This window comes from Budorcas taxicolor, chromosome 15, assembly GCF_023091745.1.
Source record: "Budorcas taxicolor isolate Tak-1 chromosome 15, Takin1.1, whole genome shotgun sequence".
Lineage (NCBI taxonomy): Eukaryota > Metazoa > Chordata > Mammalia > Artiodactyla > Bovidae > Budorcas > Budorcas taxicolor.
The window spans coordinates 27,073,488-27,097,495 of NC_068924.1; the positions used below are offsets into that span (position 1 = coordinate 27,073,488).

Genomic DNA, 24,008 nt, shown 5'->3' on the forward strand with positions numbered 1-24,008 from the left:
TCTTTTGCTTCTGTTAGGTCCATACTATTTCTGTCCTTTATTGTACCCATCTTTACAAGAAATGTTCCCTTGGTATCTCTAATTTTCTTGAAGATATCTCTAGTCTTTCCCATTCTATTGTTTTCCTCTATGTTTCTCTATTTTTCTTCATTGATCACTGAGGAAGGCTTAATATCTCTCCTTGCTATTCTTTGGAACTCTGCATTCAGATGGGTATACATTTCCTTTTCTCCTTTGCCTTTAGCTTCTCTTCTTCTCTCAGCTGTCTGTAAGTCCTCCTTAGACAACCATTTTGCCTTTTTGCATTTCTCTTTCTTGGGGATGGTCTTAATCATCACCTCCTGTACAAAGTCATGAATCTCCATCCATAGTTCTTCAGGCACTCTGTCCATCAGATCTAACTCCTTGAATCCGTTTGTCACTTCTACTGTATAATCGTAAGGGATTTGATTTAGGTCATACATGAATGTTCTAGAGGTATTCCCTACTTTCTTCAATTTAAGTCTGAATTTTGCAATAAAGAGTTCATGATCTGAGCCACAGTAAACTCCTGGTCTTGCTTTTGCTGACTGTATAGAGCTTTGGCGGCAAAGAATATAATCAATCTCATTTCAGTATTGACCATATGGTGATGTCCAAGCTTAGAGTTATCTCTTATGTTGTTGGAAGAGGTTGTTTGCTATGACCAGTGCGTTCTCTTGGCAAAACTCAGTTAGCCTTTACCCTGCTTCATTTAGTACTCCAAAGCCAAACTCGCCTGTTAGTCCAGGTATTGCTTGACCTCCAACTTTTGCATTCCAGTCCCCTATGATGAAAAGGACTTTTTTTGGTGTTAGTTCTAGAAGGTCTTGTAGGTGATCATAGAACCATTCAACTTCAGCTTCTCTGGCATTAGTGATTGGGGCACAGACTTGTATTACTGTGATATAGAATGGTCTGCCTTGGAAACGAACAGAGATCCTTCTGTCATTTTTGAGACTGCACCCAATACTGCATTTCAGACTCTTCTGTTGACCATCACTTTTATTTATTTTCAATGATTATGTCAATATGTATTTTAGAATTAAGTTATTATATAACATTTATACACTCATAGCTCACCCCATTACATTCTGATTTCTATTCTTACTACACTAGTGAAACAGCTCTTTAAGACTACTGAGAACATCATCACAAAGTCAGAAGTTACTTTTCCGTCCTTATCGTAGTTGACTTTTCTACAGCATTTAACACTAATACTTTTTAAAATTTCTATTTTCCTTGGCTTTTTAAATATTAATTTATTTTAATTGGAGGATAATTACTTTACAATATTGTGGTGGTTTTTGCCATACCACAATCGTCTTTCATCAACAGTGGCTTTTTCATATTTTGTGGCCTCATTTTCAACTTAAATACTGATGGTATGAAGGGTTTCACCCTTAAACCTATTCTTTCATCTTTAAGCATACTGATGACTAACCACTCATCCAGGTTGCTCCAAATGGCATTACTTCATTCTTTTTTATGGGTGAGTGGTAGTCCATTGTATATACATAACACATCTTCTTTATCCATTCCTCCATTGATGGAATAGTCCATCGTATGTACGTACCCCATCTTCTTTATCCATTCCTCTGCTGATGGACATTTATGTTGCTTCCATGTAGTGTATTGTAACCAGTGCTTCAATAATCACTGGGGTGCATGTAGCCTTTCAGATTAGTTTTCTCGGATATATGCCCAGGAGTGGGAGTGCTGGATCATATTGCAATTCTATTTTTAGATTTTTAAGGAACTTCCATCCTGTTCTCCATTGTTTGTACCAATTTACATCCCCAGTACTGTGTAGGGGTGTTCCCTTTTCTCCACACCTTCTCCAGGTTTTATTGTTTATAGGCTTTTTGATGATGGCCATTCTGACCAGTGTGAGGTGACACCTCACTGTGTTTCAATTTGCATTTCTCTTATAATCAGTAATGTTGAGCATCTTTTCATGTGCTTTTTTGGCCATCTATATGTCTTCTTTGGAGAAATGTCCATTTAGATCTTCTGGTCACTTTTTTTTTATTGGGTTGTTTGGTTTTCTTTGACATAGAGCTACATGAGCTGTTTGTATAATATTTTGGAGATTAATCTCCTGTTGGTTGCTTTGTTTGCAAATATTTTCTCCCAGCCTGTGGGTTGTCTTTGTGTTTTGTGTATGGTTTCCTTTGCTGTCCAGAAGCTTTTCAGTTTAATTAGGTCCTATTTATTTTTGTCTTTATTCTCATTACTCTAGGAGGGGGATCAAAAAAATATTGCTATGATTTATGTCAAAGAGTATACTGCCTATGTGTTCCTAAGAGTTTTATAGTGTATGGCCTTATATTTAGGTCTTTGATCTATTCTGAGTTTATTTTCATGTAAGCTGTTAGAAAATGTTCTAATTACATTCTTTTACACGTAGCTGTCCAGTTTTCCCAGCCTGACTTATTAAAGAGACTGTCTTTTCTCCATTGTATACTCTTGCCTCTTTTGACATTGGTTGGGCATAGATGCATGGGAGATGATCATGTTATCTTGTGTTTTCTTTTATTGATATATATTACATTCATGTATATCCAATACTCATGTATGGATGTGAGAGTTGGACCATAAAGAAAGTTGAGCGCCGAAGAACTGAAGATTTTGAACTGTGATTGCTAAAGACTCTTGAGAGTCCCTTGGACTGCAAGAAGATCAAACCAGTCATTCCTAAAGAAATCAGTCCTGAATATTCATTGGAAGGACTGATGTTGAAGCTGAAGCTCCAAAGCGTCGGCCACCTGATGCGAAGAACTGACCCACTGGAAAACACCCCGATGCTGGGAAAGACTGAAGGCAGGAGGAGAAGGGGACAACAGAGGGCAAGATGGTTGGATGGCATCACCAACTTGATGAACACGAGTTTGAGCAAGCTCCGGGAGTTGGTGATGGACAGGGAAGCCTGGCATGCTTCAGTCTATGGGGTCACAAAGAGTTGGACATGACGAGCAACTGAACTGATATTCATGGACTCTGATATGGTGAACCAACCTTGCATTCTTTGCAAGTAAATAAATTCTACTTGGTCACAGTGTATAATTCTTATATGCTGCTGGATTTTGTTTGTAACTATCCTTTTGAAGAATTTTGCAACTGTATTCATGAGATACTGGTCTGTAGTGTTGGTTTTTTCCCTTGTGATGTCTCTGTCTGGTATTGGTATCAGGTATATGTCAAGTGTCAAGTATACATACATCACGTGTACCTCCTCTTCTATTTCTTAGAAGAGTTTGTGAAAGTTTGCTGTTATCAGTAATTCCTTTTTAATATTTGGTAGAATTCAGCAGCGATGCCCTCTGGACATGGACTTTTTTATGTGTGGTTTTTGATTACTGCTTCAATCTCTTCACTTGATATAGATATATTCAGATTGTATATCTCTTGAATCAGTTTCAATACTTTGTATCTTTCTAGGAATCTGTCCATTTTATCTAAGTTATATGATTTGTGGATATATAATTGCTCAAGTATTCCTTTACAACTGTTATTAATTTAGGATCATTAGTAATATCTCTTCTTTCATTTATGATTCTAGTAATTGGAGTGTTTCATTTTTTGCTTGGTCAATCTAACTAAAGATTTGCCAACTGTGTTGACCATTTCAAAGACGCAGCTTTTGGTTTCATTGATTTTCTCTATTTTTTTCTATTCTTTCATTAACTTCTGCTATAATTATTTCCTTCCTTCAGCTTGTTTTAGGTTTGGGGTGCTCTTACTCTTTCACTGTCTTAAGATAGAAGACTAGGTAATTGATCTTTCTTACTATAGGCATTTTACGGTTATAAACTTAGAATTTTACAGTTATAAACTTCCGTCTAAGCACCCTTTTAGTTGCAATCCATAGGTTTTGAAATACTGTCCTTACTTTCATTCATCTCAAAGTACTTTCTGAATTTGCTTTTGACTTATTCTTTGACTCATTGCTTACTTTAAAATACACTGTTTAAATTTCACATATGTGTGAGTTCCCCAAATCTTCCTACCATTCATTTCTCATTTCATTCCATTGTGGCTATAAAACATTTTGTATTACTACTAAAACTGAATAAGTTTAAATTTTATGGAGGTTTGTCTTATGACCTAGCATATGGTCTATCCTTGAGAATGTTCTGTGTTTACTTGATAAGCATGTATATTGTATTGCTATTAGATGGAGTATTCTATCAGTATCTGTTAGGTATAGTTGGGTATTGGTCGACCAAGTCTTATTTTTTCCTTGTTGATCGTCTGCCTAATTTTTCTATCCATTATTGAAGGAGGGTGTTGAAGCTTTCAATTGTTGTCACTGTCTTTTTCTTCCTTCATTCCTGCCAGTTGCTGTTTGATATATTTTGGTGCCCTGTTATTAGATACATATGTTTATAACTGTTACAGCTTACTATACTAACATATTACCTTCTCATCATATCCCCCCTTTTTTTTTCATCATATCCCTCTTTATATCTAGTAAGTAGAAAAAGAAAGTCTCTTGTGTTTAAAGTCTATTTTATCTGATATCAACATAGATATTCTAGCTGTCTTATCACTGCTATTTGCATGATATAACATTTTCCATCCTTTTACTTTCAGTTAATTCAGTTCAGTTCAGTCGCTCAGTTGTGTCCGACTCTTTGTGACCCCAGCCCTCGCAGCATGCCAGGCCTTCCTGTCCATCACCATCTCCTGGAGTTCACTCAAACTCACGTCCATCGAATCGGTGATGCCATCCAGCTATCTCATCCTCTGTCGTCCCCTTCTCCTCCTGCCCCCAATCCCTCCCAGCATCAGTCTTTTCCGATGAGTCAGCTCTTTGCATGAGATGGCCAAAGTACTGGAGTTTCAGCTTTAGCATCATTCCTTCCAAAGAACACCCAGGGCTGATCTCCTTCAGAATGAACTGGTTGGATCTCCTTGCAGTCCAAGGGACTCTCAAGAGTCTTCTCCAACACCACAATTCAAAAGCATCAATTCTTCGGCGCTCAGCCTTCTTCACAGTCCAACTCTCACATCCATACATGACCACTGGAAAAACCATAGCCTTGACTAGATGGACCTTTGTTGGCAAAGTAATGTCTCTGCTTTTCAATATGCTATCTAGGTTGGTCATAACTTTTCTTCCAAGGAGTAAGCGTCTTTTAATTTTATGGCTGCAGTCACCATCTGCAGTGATTTTGGAGCCCAAAAGAATAAAGTCTGACACTGTTTCCCCATCTATTTGCCATGAAGTGATGGGACCAGATGCCATGATCTTCGTTTTCTGAATGCTGAGCTTTAAGCCAACTTTTTCACCCTCCTCTTTCACTTTCATCAAGAGGCTTTTTAGTTCCTCTTCACTTTCTGCCATAAGGGTGGTGTCACCTGCATATCTGAAGTTATTGATATTTCTCCTGGCTGACGTACTCCTTTTCCTATTTGGACCCAGTCTGTTCTTCCATGTCCAATTCTAACTGTTGCTTCCTGACCTGCATATAGGTTTCTCAAGAGGCAAGTCAGGTGGTCTGGTATTCCTCTCTCTTTCAGAATTTTCCACAGTTTGTTGTGATCCACACAGTCAAAGGCTCTGGCCTAGTCAATAAAGCAGAAATGGATGGTTTTTCGGGAACTCTCTTGCCTTTTCGATGATCCAGCGGATCGTGTTTATTGGTATCTTTAAATTTAAAGTATGTTTCTTGTAGAGAGCATACAATAGACCACGTGTTTCTATTCAGCTTAACAATCATTGCCTTTGCGTTATATTATCCCACCCGCTTACACTTAATGTAATTACTGATAATGGATTTACGTCTGCTGTTTACCTTTTGTTTTCCATATAGTTTGTCTATTTTATTCTTCATTACTGCTTTCTTCTGCATTAAGTGAATATTTTCTAACAAAGCACTTCAATTTCTTGAATGACTTTTGCATTGCAATTTTTGAGGGTATTTTTTTAAGTGACTACTTCAGTGTTTCGCATGTATATTTTATCTTACTCAAATAAGGTTCTGATTTTATACCAGCTTAATTTTGATGGTTATATAGAAGTGTTTCTCCTTTACAGTGTCATTTCTTTTACCCTCTTTTCTGTGTCCAGTGTTTTTATAACAAAATTACGTTGATTAATGCTACAAATCCAACAATACACCACTATAATTATTTCTGTGTCATCTATAATGAATTCCTTAGGCAAATGCAGTTTTTCTCACACACACACCACCTCCAGTGTGCTGCTATTGACAAATATATTACACTATAGCCTTAATAATGTATTTCATATTTATTTTTAAATACATTAAGAGAAAAAAGCAGAAAGTATGTGTCACTTCTGTCTTTTATGATTACATGACATTTATTGGTGCCCTTTTTTCCTTGTATGAACTCAAATTACCATGTGAGGTCATCTGCTTTTATCTTGAAGAACTTCCTTTAGCATTTCTTATAATGTGGCTCTGTCAGCAACAAAATCTCTCAGAGCTTGATTATCTGAGAAACTCTACTTCGCCTTCATTTTTGAAATACAGGTTTACTGGATATAGGATTTTAGTTAACAGTTGTTTTTTTTTTTTCTTTCAGCACTTTACAAATGTTATCCTATTGCCTCTGGCCTCCATCATTTCTGCTGAAAAGTCTACTACCAAAACTTAAGGAATTGCCTTTAAGTGATGCATCATTTTTCTCTTGATGCTTTAAATACCTGTCTTTAACTTCCATTACATTTACTATGATATATCTGTTTGTGGACCTCTTTGTGTTTACTACTAACTGGATTTTGAAGAAATTCCTAGATATGTAGGTTATTGTTTTTCAATGAATTTGTGAAGTTTATAACCATTACTTTCTTGCATATTTTTTCTGCTCCTTTCTCTCTTCCTTTGGTGCTCCCATTATACATATGTTGGAGCATTTGATTGTACCTCTCATTTCTCTGAGGGTCTGTTCATGGTTTTTAACTCATTTTTCTCTTTGTTCTGCAACTGGCATTAACAAGTCTGTGTGCGTGCATGCCTGTATGCGTGCATGCTAGGTCGCTTCAGTGATGTCCAACTCTTTGCGACCCTATGGACTGTAGCCCACTAGGCTCCTGTGTCCATGGGATTCTCCAGGCAAAAATACTGGAGTGGGTCGTCATGCCCTTCTCCAGGGCATCTTCCCAACCCAGGCCCATGTCTCTTATGTCTCCTGCATTGGCAGGTGGGTTCTTCACCACTAGTGCCCCCTGGGAAGCCCTATAACATGCCTGCTGCTGCTGCTGCTAAGTCACTTCAGTCATGTCCGACTCTGTGCGACCCCATAGACGGCAGCCCACCAGGCTCCCCCGTCCCTGGGATTCTCCAGGCAAGGACACTGGAGTGGGTGGCCATTTCCTTCTCCAATGCATGAAAGTGAAAAGTGAAAGTGAAGTCACTCAGTCATGTCTGACTCTTCATGACCCCATGGACTACAGCCTACCAGGCTCCTCCATCCATGGGATTTTCCAGGCAAGAGTACTGGAGTGGGGTGTCATCACCTTCTCCTATCTATCTACAAATTCATTTCCTGTTCTGTAAGTTCAAATCTTTAGTTAAGTCTCTCTGATACATTTTAGTTATTTTACTGTTCAATTCCATAATCTCTTTCAATTATTTTTTATAATTTCTACCTTTTTACTGATATTCTTATTTGAGTGACCCTGTAATCATATCTTCTTTCACCACTTTAACTGTGGGTTCCTTTAAGTCTGTGAACATTTCCATTATGGCTAAAGTCTTTTCTTGATAAATATGGTCATGACAGGCAGTTTCTATGGCCTGCTTTTTTTTCAGTAAATGGGTCATACTTTCCTTTTCAGTAAATGGGTCATACTTTCCTGTTTCTTTATATGCTTCACAGTTTGCTGCTGTTGGAATATAGATGTTTTACATAATACATTCTGGCACCTCTAGGTGCTCCACCCTTCTGGAGAATATTATTGTTATCTGTTTGTTTAGTGACTGACTGGTTTGTTTTAGTGAAGTTTATTCCCCTATACAAGTCGAATCCTCTAAATTTAGGGGAAGTTTATTCCCCTAAATCAAATCCCTTACGATTAGACAATGGAAGTGAGAAATAGATTTAAGGGACTAGATCTGATAGGCAGAGTGCCTGATGAACTATGGACAAAGGTTGGTGACAATGTACAGGAAACAGGGAGCAAGACCATCCCCAAGAAAAAGAAATGCAAAAAAACAAAATGGCTGTCTGAGGAGGCCTTAAAAATAGCTGTGAAACAAAGAGAAGTGAAAAGCAAAGGAGAAAAGGAAAGATATACCCATCTGAATGCAGACTTCCAAAGAATAGCAAGAAGAGATAAGAAAGCCTTCTTCAGTGATCAGTGTAAAGAAATAGAGGAAAACAATAGAATGGGAAAGACTAAAGAGAAACACTAGAGACCTCTTCAAGAAAATTAGAGATACCAAGGGAACATTTCATGCAAAGATGGGCTCAATAAAGGACAAAAATGGTATGGACCTAACAGAAGCAGAAGATATTAAGAAGAGGTGGCAGGAATACACAGAAGAACTGTACAAAAAAGATCTTCACAACCCCGATAATCACGATGGTATGATCACTCATCTAGAGCCAGACATCCTGGAATGTGAAGTCAAGTGGCCTTAGGAAGCATCACTACGAACAAAGCTAGTGGAGGTGATGGAACTCCAGTTGAGCTATTTCAAATCTTAAAAGATGATGCTGTGAAAGTGCTGCACTCAATATGCCAGCAAATTTGGGAAACTCAGCAGTAGCCACAGGACTGGAAAAGGTCAGTTTTCATTCCAATCCCAAAGAAAGGCAATGCGAAAGAATGCTCAAACTGAACTACTGCACAATTGCACTCATCTGACACACTAGTAAAGTAATGCTCAAAATTCTCCAAGCCAGGCTTCAGCAATACATGAACCGTGAACTTCCAGCTGTTGCAGCTGGTTTTAGAAAAGGCAGAGGAACCAGAAATCAAATTGCCAACATCTGCTGGACCCAAAAAGCAAGAGAGTTCCAGAAAAACATCCATTTCTGCCTTGTTGACTATGGCAAAGCATTTGACTGTGTGGATCACAATAAACTGTGGAAAATTCTGAAAGAGATGGGAATACCAGACCACCTGACCTATTTCTTGAGAAACCTATATGCAGGTCAGGAAGCAACAGTTAGAACTGGACACAGAACAACAGAATGGTTCCAAATGGGAAAAGGAGTACGTCTAGGCTGTATATCGTCACCCTGCCTATTTAACTTCTATGCAGAGTACATCATGAGAAACGCTGGGCTGGAAGAAGCACAAGCTGGAATCAAGATTGCCAGGAGAAATATCAATAACCTCAGATATGCAGATGATACCACCCTTATGGCAGAGAGTGAAAAACTAAAGAGCCTCTTGATGAAAGTGAAAGAGGAGGGTGAAAAAGTTGGCTTAAAGCTCAACATTCAGAAAACAAAGATCATTGCATCTGATCCCATCACTTCATGCGAAATAGATGGGGAAACAGTGGAAACAGTGGCAGAGTTTATTTGGGGGTGGGGGGGGCAGCTACAAAATCACTGCAGACGGTGACTGCAGCTATGAAATAAAAAGACGCTTCCTCCTTGGGAGAAAAGTTATGACCAACTTAGACAGCATATTAACAAGCAGAAACATTACTTTGCCAACAAAAGTCCATCTAGTCAAGGCTATGGTTTTTCCAGTAGTCATGTATGGATGTGAGAGTGGGACTATAAAGAAAGCTCAGTGCCAAAGAATTGATGCTTTTGAACTGTGGTGTTGGAGAAGACTCAAGAGTCCCTTGGACTGCAAGGAGATCCAACCAGTCCATCCTAAAGGAGATCAGTCCCGAGTGTTCATTGGAAGTACTGATGCTGAAGCTGAAATATTTCAGCTACCTGATGCGAAGAGTGGACTTATTTGAAAAGACCCTGATGCTGGGAAAGATTGAAGGCAGGAAGGGAAGGGGCCAACAGAGGATGAGATGTTTGGATGGTATCACCGACTCGATAGACATGAGTTTGAGTAAACTCCGGCTGTTGGTGATGGACAGGGAGGCCTGGTGTGCTGCAGTCCATGGGCTCGCAGAGTCAGACATGACTGAGTGACTGAACTGAACTGAATTCCCCTATACACAGTGATCAGCTTCTGATGCTATTCCTCAGGGAGGCACACATCCTTGTTACATCCACAATTACCATCAGATCACTGGATCACCATGGTTTGGGTATAGCTCTCTTCCTGTCTTTCTTTAACCATGCCCAGCTGTTAAAATCCAAAAATCGTGGCTGGTTGCTCTATTATTTTCAACAATGCCCTAGAGCATAAACCGGTCTATAAACAATCTAATCAAATTCTCGTTCCTTTGAAGGAACAGGTCCTAAAATTAGTGTTTGATTTTTCTTCTGAGCTTAGAAGGCTCTTGTGATGTTCTATTCCCTGGTTCTTGCTTGCCAACTAGCTGGCTTATAGTTTAGCCTGCTCAAATCTCCTCTGAAATGCCTTTTACCACAACCTCCACTGTTTTTATGAGTGCCTTCAGGCTTAAACTTCTTCATTCTCTGTTGCAAATGAAGTCAGTTCCTACGGGAAGAAATTAGGAGCTATATGTGTTATGGTGTGTTTCTCCCTCTGGACCAATCTCTGAGCCAGGACTCTGAAGCTAGGCATGGGGACAATGGCAAAGCTTTCTTTGAGTAACGCTCCCTCTCTAGGAGCAGAGTTCAGTGCAGAGAAAGGGCGCAGATTCTAAATTCTCCCTGCTTGCCTCTCTTGAGATGACCTACTAGTTTATAACATAAAGCAAGAATGAGCTGGGTCCCAGTATTCTCGGAGTGCCTCACCCAAACTCTACAAGTATGAGTTGGGCAGACAAAGGAGTCCTCACTGTTCAACTGCTCTAACCCATGATTCAGCAATAGGTAGCCAGGGCAGGATGAGAAATGTTTATGTCCCGTTCCTCCAGGAAGAAATCCATTAGTCTAGGTGAAAAGGGGAGGCCAGAGGGAAGGCCTGTGGTCTTGGCTGGAGTAACCTTGCTGAGTTGGAATCTCCACCTTGCTGAGCTGGCTAGAGGGGAAGAAGGAAGCAGCACTGGCTTAAAGACCACAAGCTCTCTGATTTCTTACCAAATTTTCATAGATGTTCTTGAATAAATGTTTCTCCAGTTGCTGTTCACCCTCAGAACTATTTCCAGAGACTTTAAATGGCTAAGTCTAGGGGTTTTATTAAAATTACTTTCACCAGTTTCACTGGGGAGGGCAGCAGAGTGTCTCACCTTCTCCTGCCAGCAGTCGATCAACCACTCGTTCTATTACACGGAGGTAAAGGAAGCAAAGTGCTAGGGCTCTCTATGTGCTATCTCGTTTAATCGTCACAACTACAAGGGAGATATTACAGATCTGACTTTATAGGCCATGAATGTGAGTCCTGGAATCCAAGTAAAAAAGCAAATAGGTGGCAACAATGTGATTCAAAACCAGGTGTAGCTGCCTCCAGAGCGCATATTCTTGATTAAACCCATCCTTTCATCTCTGATACAGATACTTTTAAAAACGAGATCTCATGAGACACTTCTATCCTTGTGCAGGCACAGTCATTTCTTTTGGTAACAGCAATTTCTTCCTCCTCCAGATCTTTTATAATAAGACCATGAGAAGTACCATTCCGTTTCCTCATGCCATGAGCTATGTTCCTGGCACAAAGAATCTACGACCAAGGCACCGTTATCTTTTCTGTACTTTTGAAATCTGTTTTCTAAGGAGCAAGGCAGAGCTAATGTGCAGTGTGTCTGGCTCTTTGATTATTATGAATGCTCAGATGACAAGGTCTCCTCGCTCCCAAGATTACCATTATACACAAGCAAATACAAAGCCAAGTGAAAACGCCACTATGAAATGATACCTCTTTTTAAAACGACTCACACAAAAAAAGACTCACACTTATTTTGAAGATTATTAGATATAAAATGATCAGCTTTCAGTTTAACATGATATCAAAAAATTTTCAGTCACAAACCAATCACTAATAAGAAAATGCCACTTAATGGTGATTTCATGCTTTTTAATATATATTAGGCACTTAGCAAGTGCCAATATCTTAAAAATTAAAAAAGTTCTTACCATCCAGACTTAAACCAAGTCAAAATCTAAAAAAACAAACTAGATAAACCTAAACTACATAAGAAACCCTTTTCTATATTCACATGCCAAGAAGAAATAAAATTTAAAAATAAAAAGACATGTTAATCTAGGTTTGAAAGTTTAGTCTTTATTTGGCTCCATTTATCACAGCTACCAAAAGAAAAATTGAGGGGGGCCAGTTTTTACCACCTCAAAATGACATTATTTCCTGGTAACAAATTCTCCAGCTTCATTCTAATGTTGTGCTAAGTGTTAGAGGAAAAAAAAAAACACAGTTACTGAACACAAAATCTCCTAAATTACAAGAATCACCAAAGAAACTGTGAACACATGGTAAGGAATACAATTACATGGCATATTTAAGTAAACGGTAAAGAATGCGTTAGGGTGAGACTGTCTGCTCTGAGAGACTCTTTCATATACAGCAGGGGCCCACCACATTTGGAGGGGTTCTGTCACACATCGTCACCCCAACTAGCATCTGGCAATAGGAAAGACCCTCATGTTCAGAGAAATGTTTTGTTTCTGAAGATCTTTAATCTCAACTGTCAACACCTGACCGAAACAAACAAACCACCTTTGCTAAGGAAACAAAGATGGTGAGAACTTTAAGAGGCGACTCAAAAATCATCGAAACTGCTTTGCTGGTAGAAAATGACAGCACTGAAGGACAGCATCGAGTGCCAGCCGTTCCAGTGACAAGGGCGTGGAACGGCTCTTTCAGGTTTGCCATACTATGCTCAATCGCTGTTTAAAGAATGCAAGAGGTGTACTTACCAAATATTTCCCCTCCACTAGCATATTCTGTCACCAGATAAATCATCCGCTCTGTCTCCATGACCTGGTGCAAAGGCAGGAAAGTGAGAGTGACACAAATGAGAGGCTGACTGCACAGCGAGAGGGACCGACAACTCTTTCTTTTGTCGTGAGAAGCGCTAACAATCATTTCTGCCTAAAGGAGACTTCAAACTTGCAGAGCTGGGAGGGAACAGATATAAACGTCATTAAGAAGGGGGGAAACAGGTATCCCTCCAAGTTCCTAAAAGTAGGAAATATTTACTACTTGAGAGAGACAGTCCTTGCCTTGTCCCAGCAGGCCTCGGCAATCTTTTAAGCTCCACAAAAAGACACAAAGACGCTGCCAAGAACCAAAAAGTTCACATTTGGTCACTTGAAGTTTTGGATCATTGATCAGTTGAAGCTCAAAAATGTCCCTCCCAAAACCTAACCAAAATAAAACTGAGGGAGGACAACTGGAATCACTTAGGAACTACACAGATATTACATATAGCTGTGCTTTTTAAAAAATGGAAATGACAACTTTCCATTCAACAACCTCAAAGATATAAACTACTCATTTGTATTTTAATCTTAGTCTTTATTTTGCTACTTTTCCAAAAACTTGTGGTGTGTTATCAGTTCCTTCTTCCTTTTTACCTTTTCGTCAAATATTTATTAAAGTATTAGTATATAAGTATAAATGTTCATTATAAACATTTTAAATACCTAGTATATAAACAAAAGACCAAAGGTTTTCCTCTGTCTAAGCCCTTCCATTATTCCATTAAGCCCTTCCATTTATTCCCCAGAGGAAACTCTGTTAATAGTTTATTTTATATCATTCTAGGGTAGTGGTATCCAACAGAAATACTATGTGAGTCTCACATACAATTTTAACTCTTCTAGTAGCACATTAAAAAAGTAAAAAGAAAAGGGTGAAATTAATTCTAATATTATATTTTACTATCATTAACATCATTTCAAACACTTTTAATTGTAAATAGCTCCGGTTTTTATATTTAAATTAATATTAAATAAAAGTAAAAACCCAGTTCCTCATTCAAGCGAGCCACATGTTAATACACAACCACATGTAGCTAGTGACCATCAAAGCAGGCAGCACAGTTCTATACTTTCACTATACTTGACAGTCAATTATTTTGTCAAATCATTCCCTAGTCACTTTGACATCTCTATACATTAATACCGTTATAACAACAGATCTATCTCTTCTTTTAAATGGCTTCATAGTACTCCAATGTATGCATACACATTATTTTAATTTTTCAATGAAACAACTGTCATTTTTCTCACTTTAACTTAAAAACTCTCTACAGACTGGTGATACTAGCCCACTGTTACATGTATCGCTTCCAAGCTCTCTATATGTTGGCTCATGTAACAAAAAGTAAGTATCCTAAACATAAGTAAGGGTTAAGGAAAAATAAAACAAGAAAAAAAATGTCACATTGTATATCTCCTTTATACCAGGCCTTTTATGGACTTCCCTGGCGGTTCAGATGGTAAGGCGTCTGTCTACAATGCAGGAGACCTGGGTCCGATCCCTGGGTCGGGAAGATTCCCTGGAGAAGGAAATGGCAACCCACTCCAGTGCTCTTGCCTAGAAAATCCCATGGATGGAGGAGCCTGGTGCAGGCTACTGTCCATGGGGTCGCAAAGAGTTGGACACGACTTCACTTTCACTTTATTGACTGTAAATTTTTTAATTTTTTAAAATTTTGTTGAAGTAGAGTTGATTTACAATGTTGAGTTTAACTTTAGACTATTATCTTTTTTATTTTTAAGCTTTTCAGGAGTTCAAAAACTTCCCTATATAGTTATCTAAATTTGGTTTACTCTGGAAGCCCAAGGAGACCGAAGCTTTAGCAAATGACATAGAAACTACCTTAATGCATACTCACCTTGGCAGCTCAGAATCTCCCATTAACAATATTAGCTGCCAGACAGCAGAATTAAAGCCTAAAAGAGGGCAATGTTCAAAGCCAGGGTTGAAAGTCTTTAAATCTGAAAGGCTAATGAAATCTTGGGTAAGAAAGGTTAACTTGCAGATTTCAGTGGTAAGGTTAATATCTATAAGTTAACCTCTTAAGGAAAGTCAGCCTTTATAATGAGCTCTACAACTATTAAAAGATGATTTATTTTAAAAAGTGAGGTCAAGAAGTTTACTGTCTGTCAGGATAGGAAGGAAGCATCAGCTCTGAACTTGCAGACACAGCTCTTCAGGCAGCCCCAGGAAGTTTTCATGGGTTTCCTTCTCAGGCACAACGGAGGTGTTGCTCAATATAACTTTGTGTGATAAAATTTCAACAATCCTGCTCCTGCTGATCTAATTCATTTCATGGCATGAGCAGGTGACGCCAGACAAGAGCCCTAACACTATAGTCTTAAACGTACATTAACATCACGACATGCTTTCTTTTCCATAAAAATAGCAGACTGAGAGGTTGCCTGTTGTGCCTCAGATGTAACCTTTCCACTCTTACACATGATCCCAGGTCTGGGCCAGTAACCATTTACTGCAGACTAACAGCAGCAAACGAACTGAGTGGGTGGCCACTTCCTGCAGAACGAGGTGTTGGCTGTTCTGGTAGAGAGCATTGAGTAGGGCTGGCCTCATACACAGGCAGGGCTCATGGTTGCCAACACATTGCAATTTGAGAAGCATCCCAAAGCCCCACCTCTCCCAAAATATCTCTTCCACCTGCCTGCTAAGGCAAGGTCCTCCTCTCCTATCTGGCTTAAAATTCCAGCCATTAGATTCACTGCTTTTGCAGTAAGGCTAAGGAATCATTTTTGATGATGGTATGAAATATGCATGCTTCCTGGGAAGCTAAGTAAAGTAGAATAGAAAACTCTGCCATTATGCAGAGTCAGTCTCTTGGCTGGGCTTCTGTGGTGGCTCAGATGGTAAAGAATCCACTTGCAATGTGGGAGACCTGGGTTCGATACCTGGATTGAGAAGCCCCTGGAGGAGGGCATGGCAACCCATTCCAGTATTCTTGCTTGGAGAATCCCCATGGACAGAGCAGTCTGGCAGGCTACAGTCCACGGGGTTGCAAAGAGGCAGACATGACTGAGGGACTAAGTACGCATACACAGTCTCCTGGTTATCAAGGTAATCAAGTGCAACCTTAGAAAAACTATGTCTGGGACCCTATTAGAGTTGAAAGGAGACAGGTTCGACTGGTACAACAAGCCACACTGAAAGTATCCTTTGTGATAATTCATAAAATGATCACAGACATTGGTATGTCAATAATGCTGTGAAAGTTAATATTATTTTAATCTCTTTAAATTCTCTGTTCCTTTTGGGTTTCCCATTCTGCTTTAAGATTCTGACCTGAATAAATAGGTTCTCATCATCTTCTAAATAATCTTTTTGCGTAACTCTAAGAATGGCATCCAAGCTTACCTAGGTAAGCTAGAGCTTACTAGTAAATCCCCAGGGGAAACTGAAGTACTGAGTTGGGGGATAATAGGGTGGGGAAATAGTAGGAAGAACATATGAACATAGAAAAAAAAAAAGTTGCAGATGTTCACCCACCCACCTTCTCTTCAAAAGTGGCCACAGACACAAGTGGCCACCATGGGCTCTCTGCTGCCCTGCACTACACCACTAGGGGTCCTACCTGGTAAAGCCTGATAATGTGGGGGTGGCAAAGCATCTTCATAATTTGAACTTCTCGGAAAATCTTCTTCAAGTTTTCTTCGTCCAGCTGGGTCTTATCAATGATCTTGATAGCAACCTGACAACAGAGAAAGAACATTCACTCATGCATTATTAAAAAGCATTTACTAAGGAAAATTAAATCCATCTTAAAACATATTCCACAAAATACAAATTGCCATTATCTTGTTTACAGGGCGTCAGTGAAGAAAATAAATTTACTCTTTTTAAAAAGACAGGAAATGGATTCCTAGCAAGTTAGTCTCAAAGGAACAGACTCCAAAAGCTAATGGGTCTTCTGCCATTTCTTAAATTGCTCCTACAGTAAAACCCCAGAACAAAATACTTCATTACCCTGCAGATGCGGTTGCAATCTAGGGAAATCATGCTTTGGTGCAGAGAACAATATGCAGGGCTTCTTATTAAAAGCAGCAGCTTATATGATACGTAAATGATGACTTGGTAAGGTCTGACTAGAAGTTCCACAGGTGCATCCCACATCACAGGAGGTGCTTCTATAAGTCAGTAACAGTGAGAGAAGCAAGGGTGGTGGTGGTGGTGGCAGCAGCCATTGCTATATACTGAACTATATACTCTCCATATACTCTCCATTATACACATACGATTACTATGTACTCTCCATATACTCTCCATTATACATATACAATTACTATGTACTCTCCATATACTCTCCATTATACATATACAATTACTATGTACTCTCCATATACTCTCCATTATACATATACAATTACTATGTACTCTCTCTCTATACACTATCACTGCATATATACTCTATATATACAATCACTATCTACTATATCTATACTCTGTAACGATATACGATACTCTGTATTATATAGTTACTGTATACTATGTATATGCTCTATAACTATATACTCTCCATTATACACATACGATTACTATGTACTCTCTATATACTCCATATCATACATATACGATTACTATATATACTCTATATATATACACTGTAACTATATATACTTTATATTATATATATACAATTACTATATACTATATAACTATATACAATCACTATATACTATAACATACTCTATAACTATATACTATATATACTCTATAATATATATATATACAATTACTATATACTATATATTACATATATTATATATATATACACTATATACTGAACACTTACTATTTGTTGGTATATATATATACTATATAATCATTAGTGCTTTGTAAATACTAACTCATTCAAACCTTACAACACTCCATATTATTATCAACCCTGTTTTACAAATATGGAACCTGAGACACATAGAGATTCAGTAATTACCCAGGACTAAGTAATGGAAGGACTGATGCTGAGGCTGAAACTCCAATACTTTGGCCACCTCATGCGAAGAGCTGACTCATTGGAAAAGACCCTGATTCTAGGAGGGATTGGGGGCAGGAGGAGAAGGGGACGACAGAGGATGAGATGGCTGGATGGCATCACCGACTCGATGGACGTGAGTTTGGGGGACCTCTGGGAGTTGGTGATAGACAGGGAGGCCTGGCGTGCTGCAATTCATGAGGTCACAAAGAGTCGGAGACGACTGAGCGACTGAACTGAACTGAAGTAATTTATAGCTAGCATGTGGTAGACCAAAGAATGAAACCCAGGTAGCTCAGCTTTAGAATCAAATTCTTAATGACAATCCTAAAAAAATCTTTAGGAGACCTTTCTGTGCTGTATATATACAGCTTCAGCATAAAACATCTTTCTGCTTTGTTCGTAATTCTTAAGTTACTCAGCAGCACACATTTAAAAACAGAATAAATGATGAAAGGCATTTTTAATCTATTAAATCTAAACTTTCTCATTATTCTTAAACATTCAATATATTGGGTTGCCCCCAAATATCTCTATGTATTTTTCAACTACTCAATCAGTATGTACTCAACAAATATTAGCTGGATGAAGGATAAGGGCTAAGCAAATTTAGCACCTTTCAATTCCTAAAATTATATGGGTCTATACACTGGGGGAGGAAGAGAAAATTTACACTTATTGAGAAAAAAAAGATAAAGAAAAGCAGGGAAGCAAAGATGTCAATAATAAAAAAAAGTTCAGACCAAATAAATAAAGACAGTATGGAACTATACATAGTAAATGATTCAAATGTAAGAATGACCAGCACAACAGCAACTTTCTTTGGAGTTGTTTCTGATGTTAGGTTAAGGACTAATGGAAGGAAGGCACAAGCAGAGCAATTCCAGCTCAATTCAGAGTTAAGCTCTGCCTTGAACATGGAATGTGATCAAATGAGGTGGATGTGGCTTGAGCTACGAAGACTAACCAGACACAGCCTTCACTTCAGGGACCTCACAATAGAGCAGAGAAGACAGGCATGTGAAACAGGCAACCATTCAGCCCTGGAAGTAGAATGAATACAGCCCTGTACACGGTATAAGCAGAATGGAGGACGAAGTATGACCTTCAGCTGGGGGAGAAAAAGTAAGCACAGGGAGACTTCACAAAGAGAGAGAGCCTGAGAAGACACAGAATTGAGATGGGCAGAAAAGAGGGAGAAGAATTTTATAAGGAGCAATAGCACAAACATTAACAAATCTCACCAGCTAACTGATCTTCTAATAAGCTGTCCTGAACCCTACAGCCCCTAACCATTTTGTCTTCTTGTCACTGTGGGAGACCACATATAGGACCTTAACGCCAGCAATTAGTCTGGCATCTGCAGCTGGTTCTCTAAGAACAATTCCCAGAACAACAGCAACAAAAATCACAGTAGAGACAGGAGCCTGGCAGGCTACAGCCCATAGGTTCACAATAGAGTCGGTCACAACCGAGTGACTAACACACTGACTTTTTTCATAATCTTAGAAGTAAATTCAGAGAGATTTTAATATATAAAAGCATCAAGTCCCCGCCTACTTTATACTGAGATTTAAGCTTCCACAAGACACAGGGAGGTGAAGTTTTGCCTAGCAGCTGAACATGGCGTCAAGCTGACTGGGATCAAAATCTTCAATTTGTCTGGTAACATATAACCATATAACCAACATATAACCAAGTTACTTAATTTTTCCATGGCTCCTTATCTATAAAGTGTAGGCAACAATAGAAGCCACTTTAAAAGTTACTGAGGATTAACTGAGCTAATGAATGCAACCTTCTTATATAATGCCTGGCATGCAATACACATTCGTTAGAGGTACTGCTTTTGTTATTTTTTCCTTTTTTTCTGGAATCAAGCCTTAAATGTTAGGCATTCTTTGGCAAGGATTAGGTTTGCTTCACTAAGTGACATAGCCCTGGATCTGCAACACAACTCCTAAGGGGTGAGCTGGGGGACTAGCAGCAAAACAGCTAACAATTTGTGGGCAGCATTCAGAACAGGCTGCTTCCAGCTGATGTGGGAAGAGCACGGAAGAAACAGAACTGGGAAGAAAACGTATTTCATTCAGCAAAGTCAGACTGAGCCACAGGATGGAACCCACAGCAAGACCTGATCCTGAAGGCTATGTCAAAGAGAAGCCAGGAGCTGCTTCCTCCCTCTTCCTCCTTCTTCTGCCTCTTCCAGGCAGGCTGGGCCCCCTTCCATCCATGCTAAGTAGCTAACACAAGGGAGGAGACCACAGGACTACTCTGCACAGGCACCTAATGGGACCACTTACTAACAGAGATGGGAACTTCCTCGTACTTAGCTCCTACCTTAGCTGCAAACTGAGGAGTAGAAGTTTTCTAAATAGCAATTCCTTAAAAAAAAAATACCAGTGAAACAGAAACGACCAAGTCAGAGAGCAGGTGGCTGGCAAGCAGGTAGTTCTAATTATTTCAAGACTACTTGAAGAGGCCAATGACCATAAATTTTCACTGTTATAGATTATTGGAGGCTATATAATACAGGCTTTAAAAGTAGTACATACTAGTTGCTTGAAAAATAAAGTGTGTCAATAACAAAAGGTAAATGGGCAGGTAAACAGAAGACAAGACTCTCAAAGAATGTTTTTAGATTAGCGTTAAAAATCTATGAATCACATACTTGTACATACATATGAAAAGCATAACAAATAAAGAGGGAAATTTCCAACACATTACCAGCAGACCATGTATTTCTTAAATTTGACTACACAGAATCCTGCAAAGAGCATGATCTTGTGAATTGACAATAGTATTAGTTAAACATGGTATTATATCAAATATGTTGCTAAAGAGATACAGATTATTGGGAGTCCTTAAGAATTTCCTTACCCAATATATTTCAACAGATTTCTTTTTTAATACACAGGTGGTATGAGGAAAAGTTAAACTTATATTGTGCCAAATTTAAAGTCCTAGTTCTTCACTCATTCTAGAAGGGGAAAACAGCCATTTCCTCCTGTTCTCACTTCTAAACCACAGTTCTTTAACTCTTGCCTAATTTTTCTAAGTGCAATAATGCTCTTAGGGAATGAAGTTCAAGAAAACAGTGCTCTCCTCACAACAGGCAATAATTCACTCACATATTCTGATGTCACATTCACAGGCAAGATAAGGTGGCAATAAAAGCAATGAGCCATGAAGAGATTCAGTAGGAAGGTCAAAGCAGACCACCTTCCCTCCTTACCCACCAGACATAAGCAGGTCTCTTCACTCAGGGAGATGCTGCAATCAATGAGCAGCTTAAAAAAAATAAACTACTTAGGGAGAAAACACAAAGACCACAATCGCTAAAATTCCTCCAGAAAGAGAAAGAGCACTCTCTTAAACTAGTACGCAGATGCACGCACAATCATGTCACAGAATACAGTAAACAAACGGAATGCTTTTAAGAAGGTAAGAGAAGACATTATAACAGTGTAGAGAAAGATTTTTTTTAATTTTTATTTTTTTCTATATTTTTATGAAAAGAAGTCTACCTCTCATTGAAATGCACTAACATTTAGGCATTTTGCCATTGTTAATTATTTTTAAGAGGCTATCTTTATATTAACTTCTGTAGCTAAGCTTGTATTCTCTTATTTATACGACAAAACTTATCTAGTATCTAGATTACTCTCAGCTCAGGTCTAGAATCATTTTATGGTTTAGATTAGTGCTGTGCAATGGAGTAGACACTAGTCACATGTAACTACTGAGCACTTGAAATGTGGCTAGTTCAAACTGATATGCTATACATGTAAACATACATATCAGATTTCAAAGCCTTAACAATAAAAAGGGAATGTAAACTATCTCACTGATAATTTTTACATTGATTACATGTAGAAACAATATTTTGGATATAACACGCTAAATAAAATATATTATTAAACCTAATTTCAATAAAAAGGCAACCCTATGGAATGGGAATTATATTTACAAGTCACATATCTGATAAGGAGTTAATATCCAAAATATAGAAGGAATTCATACAACTCAGGTACAGAAAAAAAAAATCCAATTTAAAAATAGGCAAAGGACCTAAACAGATATCTTTTCAACGAAGACATACAAATGGCCAACAGGTACATGAAAAGGGACTCAACATCACTAGTCATCAGGGAAATACAAATCAAAACCGCAATGAGATACCACTTCCTGCCTGTTAGGATGTCTACCATCAAAAAAGACAAGATAACAAATGCCAGCAAGGAAATGGAGAAAAGGGAACCCTTATACACTGTTGGTGGGAGTATAAACCGGTACAGCCACTATGAAAACAGTATGGAGGTTCCTCAAGGAATAAAAAGTAAAACTACCAGCAGTCCTACTTCCGAGTATATATCCAAAGAAAACTAAATCGTTATTTCAAAGAGATTATCTGTCTTGCGATGTTCACTCAATAGCCAAAGTATGAAAATTACCCAAGTGTCCGTCAACAGATGCATGGATTAGTAACATCTGGTGTACGTATACCACTGAATATTACTGGGCATTAGAAAAGAAGAAAATTCTGTCATTTGCAACAAATGGATGAACCTGGGGAGGACATTATGCCAAGTGAAATAAGCCAAAGACAAATACCACATTATCGCACAGTATCACTTATATGTAAAATCTTTAAAAAAGAAAGAGCGAGCCAAACTCATAGAAACAAAGTAGAAAAGTGGCTGCCAGACACTGAGGAGTGAGGAAAATAGGGAGAAGATGGTAAAAGGGTGCAATCTTTCAGTTATAAAATGAATAAGGTCTGAGGATCTAACGTAAAAAATGGTGACTACATCTGATAATATGGCATTGTATAACTGAAATTTGTTGAGAGTAGAACTTAAATATTCCCACCTACTAGGAAGAAAAGATAACTATGTCAGATGATAGATACGGTAATTAACTCAACTGGAGTAAATCCTCTCACAATATATACATATCAAAACATCATATTGTATACTTTAAGTATCTTACAATTCTATTTGTTAATTACACCTCAATAAAACCGAAGGGAAAAATAAACAAATGGGATCTAATTAAAATTAAAAGCTTCTGCAAAACAAAGGAAACTATAAGCAAGGTGAAAAGACAGCCTTCAGAATGGGAGAAAATAATAGCAAATGAAGCAACTGACAAACAACTAATCTCAAAAATATACAAGCAACTCCTGCAGCTCAATTCCAGAAAAATAAATGGCCCAATCAAAAAATGGGCCAAAGAACTAAACAGACCTTTCTCCAAAGAAGACATACAGATGGCTAACAAACACATGAAAAGATGCTCAACATCATTCATCAGAGAAATGCAAATCAAGACCACAATTGAGGTACCATTTCACACCAGTCAGAATGGCTATGATCCAAAAGTCTACAAGCAATAAATGCTGGAGAGGGCGTGGAGAAAAGGGAACCCTCTTACACTGTTGGTGGGAATGCAAACTAGTACAGCCACTATGGAGAACAGTGTGGAGATTCCTTAAAAAACTGGAAATAGAACTGCCATATGACACAGCAATCCCACTGCTGGGCATACACACAGAGGAAACCAGAATTGAAAGAGACATGTGTACCCCAATGTTCATCACAGCACTGTTTATAATAGCCAGGACATGGAAGCAACCCAGATGTCCATAAGCAGATGAATGGATAAGAAAGCTGTGGTACATATACACAATGGAGTATTACTTAGCCATTAAAAAGAATAAATTTGAATCAGTTCTAATGCGGTGGATGAAACTGGAGCCAATTATACAGAGTGAAGTAAGTCAGAAAGAAAAACACCAATACAGTATACTAACACATATATATGGAATTTAGAAAGATGGTAATGATAACCCTGTATGCGAGACAGCAAAAGAGACACAGATGTATAGAACAGTTTTTTGGACTCTGTGGGAGAGGGAGAGGGTGAGATGATTTGGGAGAATGGCATTGAAACATGTATAATATCATATAAGAAACGAATCGCCAGCCTAGGTTTGATGCAGGATACAGGACGCTTGGGGCTGGTGCACTGGGATGACCC

The 24,008-nt window shown here is 38.5% G+C and overlaps 1 protein-coding gene across 3 annotated transcripts in view; it reads right to left on the reverse strand.

Moving 5' to 3' along the window:
• SIK3 (SIK family kinase 3) overlaps positions 1 to 24,008 on the reverse strand; it is a 261,453-nt gene that overhangs the window by 101,138 nt on the left and 136,307 nt on the right. For all 3 annotated transcript variants that reach the window (XM_052652235.1, XM_052652234.1, XM_052652236.1), the window contains exons 2-3: positions 16,569 to 16,685; positions 12,916 to 12,979 (exon numbers count right to left, since the gene is read on the reverse strand). In XM_052652235.1, the coding sequence (XP_052508195.1) occupies positions 12,916 to 12,979; positions 16,569 to 16,685 (181 nt within the window). The remainder of the gene's footprint in view (positions 1 to 12,915; positions 12,980 to 16,568; positions 16,686 to 24,008) is intronic.